Here is a 20,412-nt window from a genome sequence, read left to right on the forward strand (position 1 = left end):
CTCTGTTTCATTCTTCACTGCTCAGCCTGCTTGTTATCAGCCCTGATAAATCCCCGACTGAGCATTCAGCCTGCCTTTGCTCAGGAATCATTATAGCTGAGTCATAGCAGATCAAGAAGGGGGCAGGCTTGGGCTTGAAAAGACATCAGAGAAGACAGACTCAGCTATAATGATTCCTGAGCAAAGTCAGACTGAATGCTCAGTCGGGGATTTTATCAGGGCTAATAAGAAGCAAGCTGAACAGTGAAGGATGAAACAGAGAGCAGGGTAGGGGTTTTCTCTAATGTTCTGATATATATGGTAAAATACATGAGGGTGCTTCATCTCTGGTTCACTTTATCCAAGAATAACAAAGTTAGTTTTAGAAAACTATAAATCTTATTTAAACAGTGCCAGATTAGTATTTTAGCTAATTAAGAGCAATAGTAAATGCTTGGAAATTGTTTAATCTCAATTATCATGTACTACAATTAAATATATATATTTCAAAGGGTACCTGTGATAATGTTTACTACCATATGCGTGAGTACAGGGTTTTGAAAGGGGTACATACCAATAAAACGTTGAGAAACACTGCTCTAGCGCAATAAACGTTACAATATTGTCCGGCCACTTTTTGCCATCCCTTGTAGCTGGTGCAGCTGCATTCATCTGTGAGGACTTCTATAGGTTTCTTGGGGACTTTTTGTTGTTTTTGCATTCCCCTTTGTATATTTGGAATGGATTTTATGTTGTATGCCACTTCTTGTTGAGGTTGAATTATTGAGCCTTACGATTTCACCTTTTTTGCTTTTCAGTATAATTAATGGGTTTGCCTTACCGTTAAAAGAAGAGCACAAGATATTCCTGCTGAAGGTGTTATTGCCGTTACACAAAGTCAAGTCGCTCAGTGTCTACCATCCACAGGTAAGAGCTCTCCAGCAGGACTCCATTCCTGGGCGACAGTTCGGGGGCTGAGCCTGTAGGCTAGCGGCGCGTTCTGTTCTGGGGGAGGGGTCTGATGGAGCTGAGCACGAGGGGCGGGGCGAGTGGGCCGGAAACTGTGCTTGACTAGGCGGTTATCAACCTGCAAACACCCCTCCCCATTTGGGGGTTCATGATTGTGATCACAGACACACAGGTGTGTCCAGCTTACAACACACCGGGTCAGTGTTCTCCCCAGGCTTTTTTAGCCGGGTGCTCCACCCAGCTAGTTTTGGTCAGCACCCGGCTGTCATCAGCCTATGCTTTAAAAGGAACCTGAACTGAGGATATGGATTTTTCCTTTTAAAATAATACCAGTTGCCCGACTCTCCTGCTGATCCTGTGTCTCTAATACGTTAAGGCACAGCCCCTCAACAAGCATGCAGCAGATCAGGTGCTCTGACTGAAGTCAGACTGGATTAGCTGCATGCTTGTTTCAGGTGTGTGATTCAGCCACTACTGCAGCCAAAGAGATCAGCAGGACTGCCAGGCAACTGGTATTGTTTAAAAGGAAACATCCATATATCTCTGTTTAAGTTCCCTTTAAGCAAAGTTGTGCAGAAAAGCACCAGCCCTGCAGTCTCTTTTTGCACCCCACCCGGCTACTTTTTCATGCCACCCGGCTGGAAAAAGTTTCTCGGGAGAACACTGAGGTTTATACACCTCTTGGACAAGCCAGCATTTTTACGCTACAAGAACAGGTTACAGTAGACCTGAACTTAGAACTTCCTCTCAGCTCTAAAAGATACGCAACAGCATAACAACCTTTTAAAGAAAAACATTTCTTTGTTCTTCTTGCAATAAATCTGCAGTGTGTCTACTTCCTAATTTCATGGAAGCAGACATAGGGTTAACATCCTGTGTTTACAAATTAGCTGCTCTGCTATGGCAGAGGAGATTCCTGAGCTGACACAGCTGAAGTGATGAAATTACCCTTGTGATTAGTCATAGATGAGTGGGGATTAGACTGGCTAAACTCTCTAAATGCATACAGGGTGCATTTCTCTGTTTTCCTTCTGTCCTATGCAAGAGTTGAGGTCCCACTTTAACCGCCCTTCAGAATTGCTTTAAAAATGACTGGTCCTTATATCACACTCTGGCCCATATAACTTTTTCTCCTGAGTTTTCTCTTAGGAGATTATTTCCCATCTTCTATTTAAAGGGATACTGTAGGGGGGGTTGGGGGAAAATGAGCTGAACTTACCCGGGGCTTCTAATGGTCCCCCGCAGACATCCTGTGTTGGCGCAGCCACTCACCGATGCTCCGGCCCCACCTCCGGTTCACTTCTGGAATTTCTGACTTTAAAGTCTGAAAACCACTGCCTGCATTGCCGTGTCCTCGATCCCGCTGATGTCACCAGGAGTGTACTGCGCAGACACAGACCATACTGGGCCTGCGCTGTGCGCTCTTGATGACATCAGCGGGATCGAGGACACTGCAATGCAGGCGCAGTGGTTTCCAGACTTTAAAGTCTGAAATTCCAGAAGTGAACCGGAGGCGGGGCCGGAGCATCGGTGAGTGGCTGCGCCAACACAGGATGTCTGCGGGGGACCGTTAGAAGCCCCGGGTAAGTTCAACTCATTTTCCCCCTCCCCCCCCCCCCTTACAGTATCCCTTTCAAATAACTTTTCAGCACTATGCAATTGAAAAAGTACCAAAATGTATTTTCAAGATTGTTGAGTATTTTCTTGCTTGCTGGAAATTTTAAAGAGAACCAGAGACAATAAAATAACATATTTATACATACCTGGGGCTTCCTCCAGCCCCATCAGCCTGGATCACTCCCACGCCGCCGTCCTCCGCTGCCTCTGTCCGCCGATACCGGGTCCCGTCATTTCGGCCAGTCGACACAAGCGCAGCGCGCTCCCTCCATACAAATGGCCGCATCCGGCAGAAGTGACAGGACCCGGTACTGGCGGACAGAGGCAGCGAAGGACGGCGGCGTGGGAGCGATCCAGGCTGATGGGGCTGGAGGAAGCCCCATGTATGTATAACATCTTTCTTTCATTTTTAAAATGCGTTTGTCTCTGGTTCCCTTTAAGGCTACTTTCCCATCAGGATGTTGCATTTGATGCGGCGTTAAGGTCGCACAACGTGCCCCTAACGCAGTGCATTGTGCACTATACCTTGGACATTATAGTGCATTCTTTAGCCCTGCATTTGGTGCACCGTTTTCGTCGCACAGTGATGGAACGAAAACGGCGCATGCGTTGCATATAAAAAAAAAAAAATTACTGAGCATGTGCAACACAACTAACGCTGCAGATTCTTTACTAAACGCACAGCATGCAGCACTTTCTAAATATTGCTACGCGTTACACACAAACGCAACGTGTGCACTGTGAATGTCGCACAGACTTAGTATTGCGTTATAACATTTTCTAACGTGCGACTTTAACGTCGCACTGTGAAAGAGGCCTAAAGGCAGTTTGACAATTTGAAAATATGAAAAAAGTCAGAAAAAGTTGATTGCACGGGGGCCCGTGTGTGATGTGCTGATCAGAGCTACACAGATCAGCTTAGCCGTGCAGAAAAAAAAACAGAGGAACACTTTAGAAGCAATGGGGAACATTATTATTATTATTGCACTGTATTTACAAAGCGCCAACGTCTTACGCAGCGCTGTACAATAAAAATGGGTAACCTACAAGGTGGGACATACAAGGCGCTCAGAACAAAACAAGATCATGCAGATGTCTTTGATAACAGTAGTTCAGTGGTTTTGTTCAAAATGGTCTATTCTAGTCCGCTAAAGCGGTAAACGACAGATTGCATAATCAAGCTGGAAACACTGGGGGGAGGGCCCTGCCAGAGGGTTACAATGTAAAGCATACATGTCAAACTGCGGCCCGCGGGGCAAATTTTGGCCCTCAGAGCCATTAAATTTGACTCTTAAGTGGTTTCCCCACTTTGCATTATGTTTGGCCCACTCTAGACCACCAGGGAAGCTGAATTGGAGGTGAAGCCCTAGATCGCCAGGGAAGCCATATGGGGGCGGTAGGCGGAAAGCACTAACCACCAGGGAGCTATATAGGGGAGGGAGGACCGCTAGACCCCAGGGAACTGTATAGGGGGGAGGGGGCATTAGACACCTGGGAACTTTATAAGGGAGGAAGGTGGCTGTTCAGGAAAAAATAAAAATCAGGCCGGCAAAATACTGCATTGAGTATTCAAGATTTTTTGGGGTGGGGGAATTCATAAAGATTTTCACAGGTGCGGTAGTAGTAGTTCAGTAATTTTTCGGTGAAAAGACCTGTGCGGTAAGTTACACTCTTGGATTTTGTAGAACGTGTTGTTAAATGTGTATTCCTTTTTTTTTTCCCTGCTTATTGCAATGATGGTTGTTTGTTTTGCAGCTGGCGTATTGTGTCGTACAGTTCTTAGAGAAGGACAGCACCCTCACTGAGCCCGTAAGTTTTTCTCTTCATTTTGTATACACTGTATCTTAACACTACACAGCTTTACATGATTTGTTTGTGATGGTTTTTTTTGGGGGGGAGGGAGGGGAGAGAGACAGATAGCAATGTAGGGAAATTTTTTGCAAAAATTCAAGCTTAATCTGCCTGGCGGTATTCCCTATGCTCGTGCTAGCCGCCAGGAGTACAGAGCACAGCGGAAGTTTTTTACTCACCTTCCGGGGGATCCAGACGTCTGTAGCCGTTCTCCTTCCTGTTCTCCGAGGCTCTGACTCACTCTGGTGAGATCACCCATTGATCTCACTACAGAGTTGCAGCGCCACCTGGAGGACGGAGGTAAAATTGCAGCGCTGGAGCCCAGAGAGGATAGTGAGTGCTGGGGCAGGTATTCTGGCGGCATGATTTTGTTCCTGATTTTAGGGTCTGAAACATTTTAAAAAGACCCTAAAATCTGGAAATAATCATATCGTCAGGGAGGTTAAAGTAAACCTGAGATGTAAAATAAATGTAAAAATATATATACTTACCTAGGGCTTCCTCCAGCCCTGTTCAGGCTTGTCGTCCCCCTGCAACAACCCCCCTCCCTCCCCGTCCTCACAGGCCTCCTGGATCCTCCGCAGTTTGGCCTGGTGATTCGGTCAGAGGGAACTGCACATGCGCACCCATCCATGTGCCCCCTATCACGCTTGATGGGAACGTTTTGCGCAGTACTACTGCGCAGGCACAAAGCATGACGGGAGCGTGCGCAGCTGGTCTGTGTCTGCGCCAACTAGTCGAATTACTGGGCCAAATTTTGGAGAATCCGGGAGGTGGAGGAGGACAGGGAGGTACCGAGGAGCCTGAATTTTTATTCTTTATTTTACATATCAGTTACTCTTTAACCAGTTCCAGATTTCTGCTACGTATATATATACGCCCTGTGTTTACCTCTAGCAGATCAGGGGCGTATATATACGCACTGTTTACTTACCGCCGCCAATCGCGATTCCAGCGCCGTTTCCGCCGCATCCCCGTTCTTCTGTGTTCAGGGCATGAGAATAATCCATTCTCAGCCCTGATCCTCGTGCTGATATGAATGGGAGAGAGAGCATCTCTCATTCATAACCCCAAGGAAACTGTTACAAACAGTTTCGTTCCTATCTGCTGTAAACAGCAGACAGTGAGCTAAGTTTAGTGCCATCTTGTGGCCAAAAAGTAAAATACATCCATATACACCCCAATATACCATAATACATTATTATTATTATTATTATTATTATTATTATTTATTTATATAGCGCCAACATATTCCGCAGCGCTTTACAAAGCACAATAAGACGACAAGGGGAACATAGATACAACTAACAAATATACAGCAGAGTTCCAAGCAGCACAAATATTGTTACAAAAACAGTAAACATTAGGAGGATGACCCTGCCCTTGCGAGCTTACAATCTAATGGGTAGTGGGGGACACACTAGGTAAGGGGGTGGAGGATGGATGAGGCAGTGATTCTTTGCCTCTGATTACATTGTGACAAATAAGTAAATAAAGGGCTATAGAATGTTATAAGCTTGTCTGAAAAGGTGTGTTTTAAGAGTGCGTTTGAAGATGTCCAGGTTTGGAGCATGACGTACAGGCTGTGGAAGAGAGTTCCAGATAAGGGCTGATGCTCGTGTAAAGTCCTGGATGCGAGCATGAGAGGAGGTGATCAGCTTAGAGGCCAGGAGAATTTCTTGGGAGGAGCGAAGGTTGTGGGAGGGACAATATCTTGAGATTAGTGAGGAGATGTATGGAGGAGACAACTCGTGGAGGGCTTTGTATGTTAGAGTCAGGAGTTTGAACTGGATCCTCTGGGTAATGGGTAACCAGTGGAGAGAATGGCACAGTGGGGCTGCATCAGAAGAGCGTGTGGAAAGGTAAATGAGGCGGGCCGCTGCATTTAGAAGGGATTGGAGAGGAGCTAGCCTGTTTTTTGGTAGGCCACAGAGCAGGGTGTTGCAGTAGTCTAGGCGGGAGATGATTAAGGCATGAACAAGCATTTTGGTGGCCTCTTGTGTGAGGAAGGGACGGATACGGAATATATTTTTGAGCTGGAAATAGCAGGTGGTGGTTAATGAGGCAATGTGAGGTTTAAAGGAGAGCTCTGAGTCAAGTATAACCCCCAAGCAGCGGGCCTTAGTGGTTGAGGTTATTGGGGTGTTGTCTACCGTTATGGTTGCAATTGGTGGGGGTGTAGATAGCAATGGTGGAAAAATCACAATTTCCGTTTTAGTCATGTTGAGTTTGAGGAAGCGGGAGGACATGAATGCAGAAACGGCACGTAGACAGTCGGGGACTCTGGATAGTAGTGAGGACAGGTCAGGAGCTGAGAGATAGATTTGGGTGTCATCCGCATAAAGGTGATACTGGAAGCCAAAAGAGTTAATTAGTTGTCCCAGGCCACGGGTGTAGATTGAGAAAAGAAGTGGCCCAAGAACAGAGCCTTGAGGTACACCAACAGACAGTGGGTGTGGAGAGGACTTGGTGTTAGAGAAGGAGACAGTGTAAGAGCGTCCAGAGAGATAAGAGGAGATCCAGGAATGTGCTTGTCCCTTGATTCCTAAAGATGACAGTGTCTGCAGAAGCAGAGCATGATCAACCGTGTCAAAGGCAGAGGAAAGGTCAAGGAGTATTAGAATGGAGAACTGGCCTTTGGATTTAGCTACCAGTAGGTCATTAGCAACTTTCGTGAGGGCAGTTTCAGTGGAATGGTGTGTGCGGAATCCAGATTGAAAGGGGTCAAGTAAGGAGTTGGTAGAGAGAAAGGCAGACAATTCTGAATGGATGTGACGTTCCAGCAGTTTAGAAGCAAAGGGGAGGAGCGAGACAGGACGGTAGTTGGATAGAGAAGTTGGATCAAGAGAGAGTTTTTTGATTAGTGGTGTGATGATAGCTTGTTTGAATAAGGAAGGAAAAGTGCCAGTGGAGATAGAAAGGTTGAATAGAGTTGTTAGAGCGGGATTAAAGGAGGAGGAAAGCTGGGGGATTAGATGAGAGGGAATGGGGTCCAGGGCACAGGTAGTGAGATGCGCTTTGGAGATTAGTGAGGAAAGACACTGATCAGTTAGTGTGGTGAAAGATGTTAGAGTGGGAGACTGGTCTTGTGGAGCGGGGGGGGAGGCAGTTAGTGGTGGGTGAGGGTGCAGGCGGACAGAAGGAATTTATAGGTGACGGCTGTGCTGGTAAAAATGGTTGCGCGTTAAAGCTATTACGTATTGCATCAATCTTGCTTGTAAAGTATGATGCAAAGTTGTCGGCTGACAGACATGTGGTAGGGGGAGGAGGTGGGGGACGAAGTAGGGAGTTAAAGGTGTTGAATAATTGTTTTGGGTTGTGAGACTGTGAGGAAATGAGCGAGGAGAAATAAGACTGCTTAGCAGAAGTGAGGGCATCCCTGAGCTCCTGCATAGTTTGTTTATAGTGATTGAAGTCTTCTACAGCAGTGCTTTTTCTCCAGCATCTTTCTGCCACCCTGGAGTGCCTTTTCAGCTGTTTGATTTGTTCAGTGAGCCAGGGCTGCCGGTTAGTTTGGCGGGGGCGGGTGGTGGTGAGTGGAACGGCTGAATTCATGGCAGAGGAGACTACATTAAATAAGTAACTGGATGCTGCCTCAGGGTCAGTGTAGGAAGACAGGGTACTTAGAGGTTCCAAGGCCTCAGTCAGGGAATTCACATCCAGGTTGCGGTAATTCCTGCGCGTGACTGTATGGTGTAGTGTTGGAGGAGTTAACGGTAGAGAAGAATTGATTGTGAAGGTAAGAAGGTTGTGGTCTGAGAGGGGAAGCGGAGTGTTATGAAAGCTTGAAATAGAACAGAGGCGGGTAAAGACAAGGTCAAGAGTGTGGTCGTCTTTGTGGGTGGAAGTGGAGGACCATTGGGCGAGGTCAAACGAGGAGGTGAGAGAGAGCAGTTTGGTGGCAGTAGGGCAATTAGTATCGATGGGTATATTAAAATCTCCAATGATGATAGAGGGTATATCAGTGGAGAGGAACTGGAGAAGCCATGCTGAAAAGTGATCAATGAAAGTAGAGGCTGGACCGGGCGGGCGGTAGATAATAGCAATCTGAATGTGGTATGGAGAGTAGAGACGGACAGCATGAACTTCAAAGGATGAGAGTGCGGGCAGTGGTGTGAGTGGCTTAAAGGAACAGTGATCAGAGAGGAGGATCCCCACCCCCCCTCCATGTTTGTGGCCAGGTCTAGGGGCATGACTAAATTTTAGACCACCATATGATAGAGCAGCTGGAGACACCGTGTCTGATGGAGTTATCCATGTTTCAGTGAGCCCCAGGAAGGTGAAAGTGTTGGAGATAAACATGTCATGAATAAAGGCCAGTTTATTACAAACGGAGCGGGAGTTCCATAGAGCCCCAGATATGGGGAGGGGAGAGCTGGGAAGAAGGGGGATGTCAATAAGATTGTAGGTGTTCTGGGAGGGGAGGTGGTGAGGTTTGTTATTGGTGGAATGAGTTGTAGTCTGAGCAGTGTGAGGTCTAGGAGTGGGCCCTGGGTTCGGTGATATGTCCCCAGAAGCCAAAAGGAGTAGTAGGCAGAGCAGAGAGATGTGGGGGTGGGACTTGTGTGTATGCAAGTTTCTTACATTCAGACATTATATTTAAATATTTACTATTGTTAAACCACTTCCACCCCTAACCCATAGTTACCAAAATAAAACTTGTAAAAAAAAAATAAAAAAAATTACAACATAAAAAAAAAACCTACATAATTAGTTACCTTAGGGACTTTTTAAATATGTATGTTATGTCGATATATTAATGTTGCTTTTGTAAATAAAAGCCTATAATTATGTTTATAGTATAAAAAAAACACTAAACTGAAAAATTACACCTTTGTTTCCAAATAAAATATTATCGCCATACATTGTACTAGGGACACAATTTAAGTACTGTAATAAATGGGACAAATGGGCAAAAAAAATGTGACGGTTTTACCTACAATAGCACTTTTTTTTTTTTTAAATACAATGGCTGAAAACTAAAATGATAAATTTTTGCAATTTTTCTCTTCTTCCGTGTAAAATGCATATTTAATAAAATAATTCTTAGCAAAAAGTATTGCCCAAAGAAAGCCTAGTTTGTCCCGCAAAAAATAATATATAGATCGTTTCAGTGTGTTAAGTAGTCATAAAGTTATTGGCGAATAAATGGGAGGTGCATTATGTGAAAATTGCTCTGGTCTTGAAGTGGTAAAAACATGTGGTAGGGAAGTGGTTAAGTACTGAAAGCAATGCAATTTCAATTGGATATTTTCTGCTGAATGGAATTGAATGAAAATCCGTGCCGCCAAGTGCATGCCCGAGTGACAAAGCAACCAATTTTGGAACGGAAATTGGTTGTATTGTCGATTGCACATAATGCAAGATGTCGGGTGTGCGGTGGTACGGCGGTCGATTTTGGACAAAGTGACGAAGCTGCCGCTGCAATGTGCCCCCCCCAGTGTGTGCTTTTATACATTGGGGGGCAGCGGATGTGCAGACGCAGTGGGCTCAGCCCATTCCCTGAAATCGGCCTTTAGTGTATGGGCAGTTTGACAAGAGACAAGTTCCAGTTTAGATTAGAGATTGTCTCTTTGTAGATTCAGCCTATAATCGTCTGGTCTATGGCTACCTTTAGGCCTGGAACCCACTACTAAGCGCTATCACTAATCTCAATCGCTAGCATTTTTAGGGACATCGCTAGCGTTTTGAATCGCTCCCTAAATGCTCAAAAAAACCACTCTAGTGGGCTCCAGCCCTAGTCCGCTTGCCAATATTATTGTTGTAGGTGCAAGTATAAAGGCAGCTTATGAGAGCCTCTAGTGTTGGCTTGTAGAACTGCACCAGTGCCTTTATTTTTAAACGGAAGCTGAAGTGAGAGGAATACGGAGGCAGCCATCTTCATCCTCTAATAATGCCAGTTGCCTGACTCCTGTGCTGATGCTCCGCCTCTTATACTATACGTTACTGGCCAGGAATGAGCAGCAGATCAGATGCTGTGACTGTGGTGTGACTCCGCTGGCTGCATGCTTGTTACAGGGCTGTGACTGTGGTGTGACTCCGCTGGCTGCATGCTTGTTACAGGGCTGTGACTGTGGTGTGACTCCGCTGGCTGCATGCTCGTTACAGGGCTGTGACTGTGGTGTGACTCCGCTGGCTGCATGCTTGTTACAGGGCTGTGACTGTGGTGTGACTCCGCTGGCTGCATGCTTGTTACAGGGCTGTGACTGTGGTGTGACTCCGCTGGCTGCATGCTCGTTACAGTGCTGTGACTCGCACAACTAAAGCCAGAAGCTCAGCGTGCGACAGCCAGGCAACTGGCATGGTTTATAAGGGAATGAAAATGGCAGCCTCCGTATTCCTGACACATCAGGTACCCTGTAAATAAATGTGAACAATATAATTAGAGACAATGGTGATGGAACGCAAAATCAGACGCCACCTTTTGTGAAAACTGAACCAAAAAATGCATTTTTGGGGGGGGGGTGTCTTCAGGTATGCCCTGGAGAATAATGGATAATCGGGCAGAGATCCATGCCGCAATGTGGATGCTCGATCCTCATTTAGATCAGTTTCTATGTGAAATCGGTTGTAACATTCAATCCAGCATGCTGGAAAAATCCCCCTAGAATGGACTGATTTCCCAACGACCGATGGACCAAAGCCCCCATTCAAACCCCACCCCCCACCGCTGCCGGTTTTCGGCCATGTAAAATATGTACTTTCCACCAGACCCGTGGTGAGTCTTGCATGCTCGCCTGTCCCCTGCCACCCCTCCTCCTGTGTCCTGCGTCTGTCTCCATGACCGCCGGGGGGAGACGCATCTGTACCATGTGACACTGCCACATAGGGGTGACTGGCCACAGGTGCCCCCGCCGGCCATGGAGAAAGACGTGTGACACGGGGAGGAGCGCCAGTAAACGGTGAGCCTGCAATGCTCAAGATTGGTGTGGCAGAACCCCGTCTGCAATCCAAACACACTCAATGGGCCATGGAGTAAGATCATAATAACACATTTATTAGATACAAAAGCAACATATAATAACATTACAAATATAACCTATATCAGGAAAGAGGTTTGCGGTCTAGTAACCAAGCAGTGTCCAACACCATAAAGTCTGGTCAAATTTAGAATGGAGACTATTTGCACTGATAAGGATGTATATGATCAAGCTGTCCTTTAACGCCACCTAGTGACAGTCTTATTTCCATAGAGTAACCGGTAAGTATTCAATAGCCATAGCCCATCAAGACAAAAAATCCAGTCCTTCTATCCAGATAAGTTTTTCACAGTAACAGAGTCACAACGTCTGATAGTTATGCAGTCTCTTGTTAGGTTGTATGGAAACACCCTATGTGGTATGTCCTGTCGAGAAGATGTTAGGAGGAAGGGGATGCCCATTCGCAGTATCCCTAATTACAGCATATTGATCGACAGCAGTGGATGTCCAATCACAGCAAAACCACTAAGCAATTATAGCATTATTTCCAAACAGTCTTATATAAACACAGCCTGTGGAGTTTTCATGGCTGCCATAGCTTCTCATATGCAGGTACATGCATAGCTGGATGAGAATTAGTCGGCGCTGCTGTAATTCTGCTTCGCTTTTTTTCGCAGGTGGTCATGGCGCTGCTCAAGTACTGGCCGAAGACTCACAGTCCAAAGGAAGTTATGTTTTTAAATGAGCTAGAGGAAATTTTAGACGTTATAGAACCTTCAGAGTTTGTGAAGGTCATGGAACCACTTTTCCGACAGCTAGCGAAGTGTGTGTCCAGCCCGCACTTCCAGGTACGTGTGTGATGTCACCGCCGAAACTTGGCACTGCACTACTCTCCAATGATAGGAGGGGGGATGTTGTGTTTTAACTCTTTAGCAGCCAATTTATTTAGAGGATTGCAAGTGAGCCCAGTTTATTTTAGCACTTCAAAAAAAAAATTCTTGTTACATTGCCTTCCTTCGAATTAGTACCACTGTAATGTGTATTTATGGCCACTTGTCACTAGAGGGCAGTGTGAGACAATAAGAGGACTTCTGCTTTCAGTTTCTATATTTGCTTGCAGAGAGAGATCAAAGCATTTCAAGAATTTACAGCACAAAGTGTTCTGCAGGCTGAGGTCAAAAGCAATGCACTTCTCTCAAATGAGATAATTCTGTTGAAGCTGCTAATGGGTTAAAATAACCAGAGCACTGTTTTGGTTTTTTTTTTCTCCTTAAAAATGAAAAAAAAAAAATGAACCGCCGTTGGGTAAAGTGGGGTTGTGGGGAGCATCATTATTTGCCTAAGGGGTGCTGCTCCTCTGGCCTCGGCCCAAACGGCATTTGCCATCTTTTCCACCCGACCGGCAGCACCTGGAGGATTTCTAAGCTGCTGACCGTAATTGTCTCTTTGCCTGTGCACTGCAGTGCGTGCTGGGAGTTGTAGTCTATGGGTGCCGATCAGGAGTTATACTCGCATCTACAGACTACATCTGCTGGTATACATTGCAGCACACGAGAGGAATGCCGTTGTGAGCTTCAGAATCCTTCACGTGGAGCTGGTCGGGTGGAGTGAGCAAATGGCGTATAGACCGGGGAGCGGAGGAGCAGCGCCTCCTAGGCAAATAATGATGCTCCCTACAAAACCTGCGCCCAAAAAGCACATTAAAAAAACAAAACTCAGGTAGCTTAAAGAGGATCTGTAACGTCTAAAGATCCCCTGGGGGGTACTCCCCTCGGGTGGGGGAAGCCTCCGTATCCTAATGAGGCGTCCCACGCTGTCCTCTGTTCCACGGGGGTCTCGCTGCAGCCCTCCGTACAAGATGACGTCATTCTTTACCTTCCTGGCTCCTGCGCAGGCGCTCTGACGGCTCCGAAGTAGGCGGAAATACCCGATCGCCGTCGGGTCTGCTCTACTGCGCAGGCGCAAGTTTCCGGCGCCTGCGCAGTAGAGCGGACCCGACTGAGATCGGTTATTTCCGCCTTCTTCGGAGCCGAAAGCAGCCACAGCGCCCCCGCTGGAGCCAGCAAAGGTAAATATTGAATTTACAGTCGGGTCTGTCGCCGGCTGTTCGGAGGGCTGCAGCGAGACCCCCGTGGGACAGAGGACGGCGTGGGAAGCCTCATTAGGATCCGGAGGCTTCCCCCACCCGAGGTGAGTACCCCCCAGGGGATCTTTTTGACGTTACAGAGTCTCTTTAAGGCGTGGAACCCACTAGAAAGCGCAAAGCACTATTGCAATCGCTAGCGACTTGTGATAGCATTTTGCAAGCGATTTTGGGAGCGATTTCCTTGCTCCTATACAATATATTAGAATGGAAACGCTCCTGAAATTATGCATGTCCTGCGATTGCAATTTCATTAATCGCAAATGCTGTAGTGGGATCTGTCCCATCCATTTACATTGGCAGAGCGTTTAGGGAAATCGCTAGTAATTGAAAGCGTTTCCTAAACGCTCCAAAAAATGCTCTAGTGGGTTCCGGGCCTCAGATAAGTCTTTAAAAAATGAAAGATCAACAACCAATTCGCAGATCATCTTTGTAAAAAAAAAAAAAAAATAGTTTTCAAAAGACCTCCAAAGATGGCGAAAAAAAATGCGTCTTGATCTTTTGAATCCATCTCGGCGGATCTGGTCTGCCGGCGATTGTTCGTTAAGGTGTGTGTGAGATAGATATTTCTTAAAGGGATACTGTAGGGGGTCGGGGGAAAATGAGCTGAACTTACCTGTGGCTTCTAACGGTCCCCTGCAGACATCCTGTGCCCGCGCAGCCGCTCACCGATGCTCCGGCCCCACCTCCAGTTCACTTCTGGAATTTCAGACTTTAAAGTCAGAAAACCACTGCGCCTGCGTTGCCGTGTCCTCGCTCCCGCTGATGTCACCAGGAGTGTACTGCGCAGACACAGACCATACTGGGACTGCGCTGTGCGCTCTTGATGACATCAGCGGGAGCGAGAACACGGCAACGCAGGCGCAGTGGTTTTCAGACTGTAAAGTCTGAAATTCCAGAAGTGCACCGGAGGCGGGGCCGGAGCATCGGTGAGTGGCTGCGCCAACACAGGATGTCTGCGGGGGACCGTTAGAAGCCCTGGGTAAGTTCAACTCATTTTTCCTGACCCCCCCCCCTACAGTATCCCTTTAACTTCTGTGTGCTGAGTGCATGTTTGAAAAAAGGACGCAAATGGACTTCAGAAGCATTTCTTGGGACTTTTGCATGAACTGTTTGCATGCGCACAGCATCCGTCAAGCCCATACACACGCTGGACTGATTTTGCCTGACGTGTATCGGGACCCGATTACTTGGTGGTCATCGCTGGGCAGAGGCTGTACAGATGCATAGTTAGCCTACAGGCTGACAATGTTTTGTATGGCAATGCTGGGGGGCGGAGAGCTGAGGGGGCGGAGCGGGAGTGATGTCATCCTGCGGATAAGGCGAGTGTCGTTAACAAAGGGCTATCGCTGACACACACGCAGGACATAGATTTCAATTCACTGACGCGGAGCATACTCGGACGATCTCGCCGCTGTCTCCCCGCTGCAGCTCTCTTGCTCTGCCGTCTCTATAACAGCACAGCCCTGTGAGCCGGTCAGGAGCGATTTCATTGGCTCCTGGCCCTGTCTATCAATGTAAGCAACTCCCATTAACTTACATTGATAGACCCGGTCAGGAGCCAATGAAAGCGGCTCCTGACCGGCTCACAGGAACGCTGCCGTCTCTGAGTGGGTGGCTGAGGTTCCCGGCATGCGGCGGTGTCGGCGATTGCGGCAGGTATGTGCGGCGATTCGTCTGTGTTCCACCCTTTCTGGTACCAGCGGTCTCTGGTCCTTAAGGGGGTAGAAACCGCAGGTACTTAAGTGGTTAATCTAGCATGGATACAGGCCTTAGGAAAGATCTATTGTTCAAACCTTCCTGACAAACCTATGCAGCGGATTGCATCCTCGGTTTGCAGAGACTATTATCTCACCCAGCTTTGGAGTGACTGCTGTATTGTCGTAAGAGAACAGTCGGTGAGATTCTATTAGTACTGAATTGCATGCAAATTGTATGCTGTGTTGAATTGGGCCAATTATTAAGCCTCATCTACACGCGTAGATGAGGCTCCGATCCTCCTTATCAATCGAGCCGGATAAGATCCGACAGGATGGATCTTGCTTCCGCCGATTCCCTGCTCGTTCCCCGCGAGGGGACAATGGCAGGAAATCGAGCGGAAGATAAGCGGCGCAGGCGGGGACGAGCGGGGAATGGAATGTGGCGCATGCGCGGCGAGCGGGGACGCGGAAGAGGCGATCCGGTGGCTAATTGAGCCGCCGGATCGGTGCTGCATCTACGTGAATCGATACGGCTTTAGCCTGTTTCTAAATTGCATACAATTCCCAATAAATTTGCATGCAAGCCACAATTATTAGCATCTTGTTGAGTAACTGTAATTGCTGTGTGTCTGACATGCAAGGGGGCAGGGCAAAGATTGCGGACTAGCGCAGCAACAGTACGTGGAGGAGGAAGTAGCCAGCGTCCGTTAAGTCTAAAAAGCCATTTGTTACATAGTTACATAGTTACATAGTTACTTTGGTTGAAAAAAGACATACGTCCATCGAGTTCAACCAGTACAAAGTACAACACCAGCCTGCTCCCTCACATATCCCTGTTGATCCAGAGGAAGGCGAAAAAACCCTTACAAGGTAAAAATTCCTTCCCGACTCCAGATGGCAATCAGATAAAATCCCTGGATCAACATCATTGGCATTACCTAGTAATTGTAGCCATGGATGTCATTCAACGCAAGGAAAGCATCTAAGCCCCCTTTAAATGCAGGTATAGAGTTTGCCATAACGACTTCCTGTGGCAATGCATTCCACATCTTAATCACTCTTACTGTAAAGAACCCTTTCCTAAATAAATGGCTAAAACGTTTTTCCTCCATGCGCAGATCATGTCCTCTAGTCCTTTGAGAAGGCCTAGGGACAAAAAGCTCATCCGCCAAGCTATTATATTGCCCTCTGATGTATTTATACATGTTAATTAGATCTCCTCTAAGGCGTCTTTTCTCTAGACTAAATAAACCCAGTTTATCTAACCTTTCTTGGTAAGTGAGACCTTCCATCCCACGTATCAATTTTGTTGCTCGTCTCTGCACCTGCTCTAGAACTGCAATATCTTTTTTGTAATGTGGTGCCCAGAACTGAATTCCATATTCCAGATGTGGCCTTACTAGAGAGTTAAACAGGGGCAATATTATGCTAGCATCTCGAGTTTTTATTTCCCTTTTAATGCATCCCAAAATTTTGTTAGCTTTAGCTGCAGCGGCTTGGCATTGAGTACGATTATTTAACTTGTTGTCGATGAGTACTCCTAAGTCCTTCTCCAAGTTTGATGTCCCCAACTGTATCCCATTTATTTTGTATGGTGTTAGACCATTGGTACGACCAAAATGCATGACTTTACATTTGTCAACATTGAATTTCATCTGCCATGTATGTGCCCATATAGCCATCCTATCCAGATCCTGTTGCAATATAACACTATCTTCCTTAGAGTTGATGATTCTGCACATTTGCTCGCATGAGTTGATGATTCTGCACATTTGCTCGCATTCTTTTACCATACAAAGTTATACTTAACTGTCAGGTCGTTTGTGTTCACTTCTCCCCCGGAGCCCTGTTTGCACAGACTTGAGGAGCTTAGCCCTGACCCCTTGCGGACGAGTGCTCTGTTGCTTTCATGGCACTTTATCTCTGATACAGAGCGTGCCATGACTTTCGTCCGCAAGGGGGCGGGGCTAAGCGCAGGGGGAGTCGGTGCAGTACAGGGCCCCGGGGGAGAATTGAACACAAAAGGCCCGGCAGATATGTATAACTTTGTATGCTAAGGGAATGTGAGCAAACTGCGTTTTAGACTTTATAGTCTCTTAAATCTTCCTGGCGGTAACCCCGAGTCAGGGGCGGAAAACCACAGCTCGGAGAGGTAACCCAGAGTCTGACTCATGGTTGCCGCCTGGAGGTTATTGCAGAGCATAGCATGCAGCAGGCGATTCAACTCCCCTCCCAGGGGATCCAGGCGCCGGCAGCCATTCTCCTTCCTGTCCTCCGAGTCTCTGCATCCCTTGGGTGAGATTGCTGGCTGTTGTCATGCCGACAGCTAAGTCTCACTGCAGGGTTACAGCGCTACTCAGAGGACGGAGGGAGTTTTGCAGCGCTGGATCCCAGGGAGGCGATTAATGTGCAGGGCTGCTGTTTGTTTACATTCCAGTGTTGATACATTTGTGTTTAACAAGTGAAAAAGATACTGTTATCTCCAGTTTGGATGCGGATTTGAAGCTGAATAGTAGGAGAAAGTGCTTTGTTTAACCATTTCAGTGATGTCCTGCTAAAAAATTAAAAAAAATCTGGGATAGTAGCTTTCAAGCTGTGAGGAACCTTTTAGAGCAAAGTAGAAATGCTGACTTAAGCCGGAAATAATCACACCGCTAGGGAGGTTCAGCTTGATTTATTAGACGTCTCTTGGTCAGGCCAGGCTGCGCTCTGCAGCGGAGTGCCTCCATAGATTCCTAAAAACGTCTGGAGTGTGCTTTAGCAATAGGTTTTGTTTCTCATTCATTTGGTGAACTCACGTCTAATATTTCTGACTTTGTGTTTTTAGGTGGCTGAGAGAGCGTTGTATTATTGGAATAACGAGTATATCATGAGCTTAATCAGTGATAACGCCGCTAAAATCCTCCCCATAATGTTTCCATCCTTGTACCGAAATTCCAAGACACATTGGAACAAGTAAGAACATCTTTTTTTTTTTTTCCCCTCTCATTTATTTATAGCTTTTACAAGTTTTAAAACCGGATGACATGATGAATGACATATTCCAATAAAAAAAACTAAACTCGGATCTACAGACCATTTTAAAATTGTGTAAGGGGAAAGGGCTAGTATACTTGCCTCCTTCCTGGCGGTCTCTATGCTGCAGCATCCATCTGTTTCCTGTGATCTCTTGTGTGCATAAATAAAAAGAACATTTCTCCCAGAGTAAAATGATCTATGAATTACTTTTCTCCTATGTTGCTGTCACTTACAGTAGATAGTAGACATCTGACAGAAGTGACAGGTTTTGGACTAGTCCATCTCCTCATGGGGGATTCTCGGGGTTTTGTGTATTTTCATAAGCACTTAGTCAACGGCAGTTGATCTGTCCTACTGTGAGAATATTGTGCAAGTAGGTGGAGAGGGATGGGGCTGCATCTTTGTATAGATACTTTCCAGTGCTTTTGTAAAGAATAAATGAAATACTGAGAATCACCCCCCCCCCCCCCCATGAAGAGATGTAGTTAAAAACCTGTCAGTTCTCTGATTTCTGCTATCTGCTGTAAGTGAGAGCAACATAGGAGAAAAGTAGTTTATAGCACATTGTACAGTGGGAGAAATGTACTTTTTATTTATTTGTGAGTTTTCATGTATTTTACATTTTTATAATTTTTCGAGATAGTGGTCCTTTAAACACTATTTTGGCAGATAGACTGAGCAATTTCAGTTCAGTAAGTGATTTGTATGTAAAGAAATATCTCAGAATCCCCCCATGAGAAGATGGGCTATTCTAAAACCTGTCAGATTTTCACTACCTCCTGTAAGTGGCAGCAACATAGGAACAATATCATTTATAGTGCATTTTACTCTGGGAGAAATCTGCATTTTACACACATGTATTTTTAATGTCACAATTTGCCATGCTAGAGTTCCTTTAGGGCATGCATGTCAAACTCTTGCTCTCAGACTCATCTAAGTTGGCCCTTGTGTGGTTTTCCCACTTTGCATTATGTTTGACAGACAAGGAAGCTATACTGGGGGGTTAAAAGAAACCAGAGGTGAATGAAAGTAAGTTTTATACATACCTGGGGCTTCCTCCAGCCCCATGCGCTCAGATCGCTCCCACGCTGCCGTCCTCAGCCTTCTCCGTCTTCATTACCGGGTCCCGTAATTTCAGTCAGTCGCAGCCAGTCTGACGCACAAAAACGCAGTGGATAGGGGGTGTTGGGACCAGGCACGTGCACAGGGGGGTGCTCTGGGTGCCCAGGCACCACCCTTTTTAAAATCTTCCCAAAAAAGGCCCCTTTCGCACCAGGGAGCTTATAAGGGAGGTTGGGCCGTGACTTATTCCCAGTGTTTATTTCTTGGCACACTTTGTGTTGTGTTTGACACCCCTGCTTTATAAAGTAACCCGTCATTGTAGAAGCACTAATAACGCTGCCATTGCTCTCCATAGAGAAGCTTCTTTCCTGGCTGTGGTGCGGACAGGCGGTTTACACCCCGCATAGCGTTCCCGCTCAGTAGCGAGCCAGGTTCAGAATAAACCTTCCCCAGTCATTAGTGTCCAGGGTCAGTGCTGGCAGAGCTTCCTGCGAGCTCATCAGTGTCCTCACCTCGGCTGAACTGCTTATTGATCAATCACAGCAGCTCGGTTTCCATCTACCCGTCCAGCTAGATGTCTGTCGCCTGATTGGATATCCGGCTTCTGAGCGGCGTCTGGTGCGTTGTGCACCCGCAGGAATGTCCTCTCCGCTGGCACACGCGTTTTCCGTCAGACCTTGGCAGTGACATTGCTGACATAAGGCGACATGACTTTTGTAAACTTATGTTGGTGTAGTTTCCGTAGCTTGTAAGCAAGTGAGCGTATTCAGATCAGGGGATCATCGCAACAGAAGACGTGTTAAATTAGGCTGGTGTGATGGAAAGCAATAACTCAAATCACTGCTGGTCAGTGGAGTCTTCATAGAATAGTAGTCCCTGGTTAACGAATGAGATGTGGACTCTAGTTTCGTTTGGAAGTCGGAACAGTGTTCCACCTCTCCCCTGTGCCTCCAGTGCCTCCCTCTGTGCCTCTGTCCCCCTGTGCCTCCCTCTGTGCCTCTGTCCCCCTGTGCCTCCAGTGCCTCTGCCCCCCTGTGCCTCCAGTGCCTCCCTCTGTGCCTCTGTCCCCCTGTGCCTCCAGTGTCTCCCTGTGCCTCTGTCTCCCTGTGCCTCCTTCTGTGCCTCCAGTGTCCCCCTGTGCCTCCAGTGTCCC

The 20,412-nt window shown here is 46.7% G+C and overlaps 1 protein-coding gene across 2 annotated transcripts in view; it reads left to right on the top strand.

The window, feature by feature from the left end:
- The window catches only part of PPP2R5C (protein phosphatase 2 regulatory subunit B'gamma), a 224,364-nt gene that overhangs the window by 176,994 nt on the left and 26,958 nt on the right, over positions 1-20,412 (top strand). For both annotated transcript variants that reach the window (XM_068254708.1, XM_068254709.1), the window contains 4 exons: positions 798-906; positions 4,321-4,374; positions 12,014-12,184; positions 18,007-18,134. In XM_068254708.1, the coding sequence (XP_068110809.1) occupies positions 798-906; positions 4,321-4,374; positions 12,014-12,184; positions 18,007-18,134 (462 nt within the window). The remainder of the gene's footprint in view (positions 1-797; positions 907-4,320; positions 4,375-12,013; positions 12,185-18,006; positions 18,135-20,412) is intronic.

Source organism: Hyperolius riggenbachi, chromosome 9 (assembly GCF_040937935.1).
Source record: "Hyperolius riggenbachi isolate aHypRig1 chromosome 9, aHypRig1.pri, whole genome shotgun sequence".
NCBI classification, from domain to species: domain Eukaryota; kingdom Metazoa; phylum Chordata; class Amphibia; order Anura; family Hyperoliidae; genus Hyperolius; species Hyperolius riggenbachi.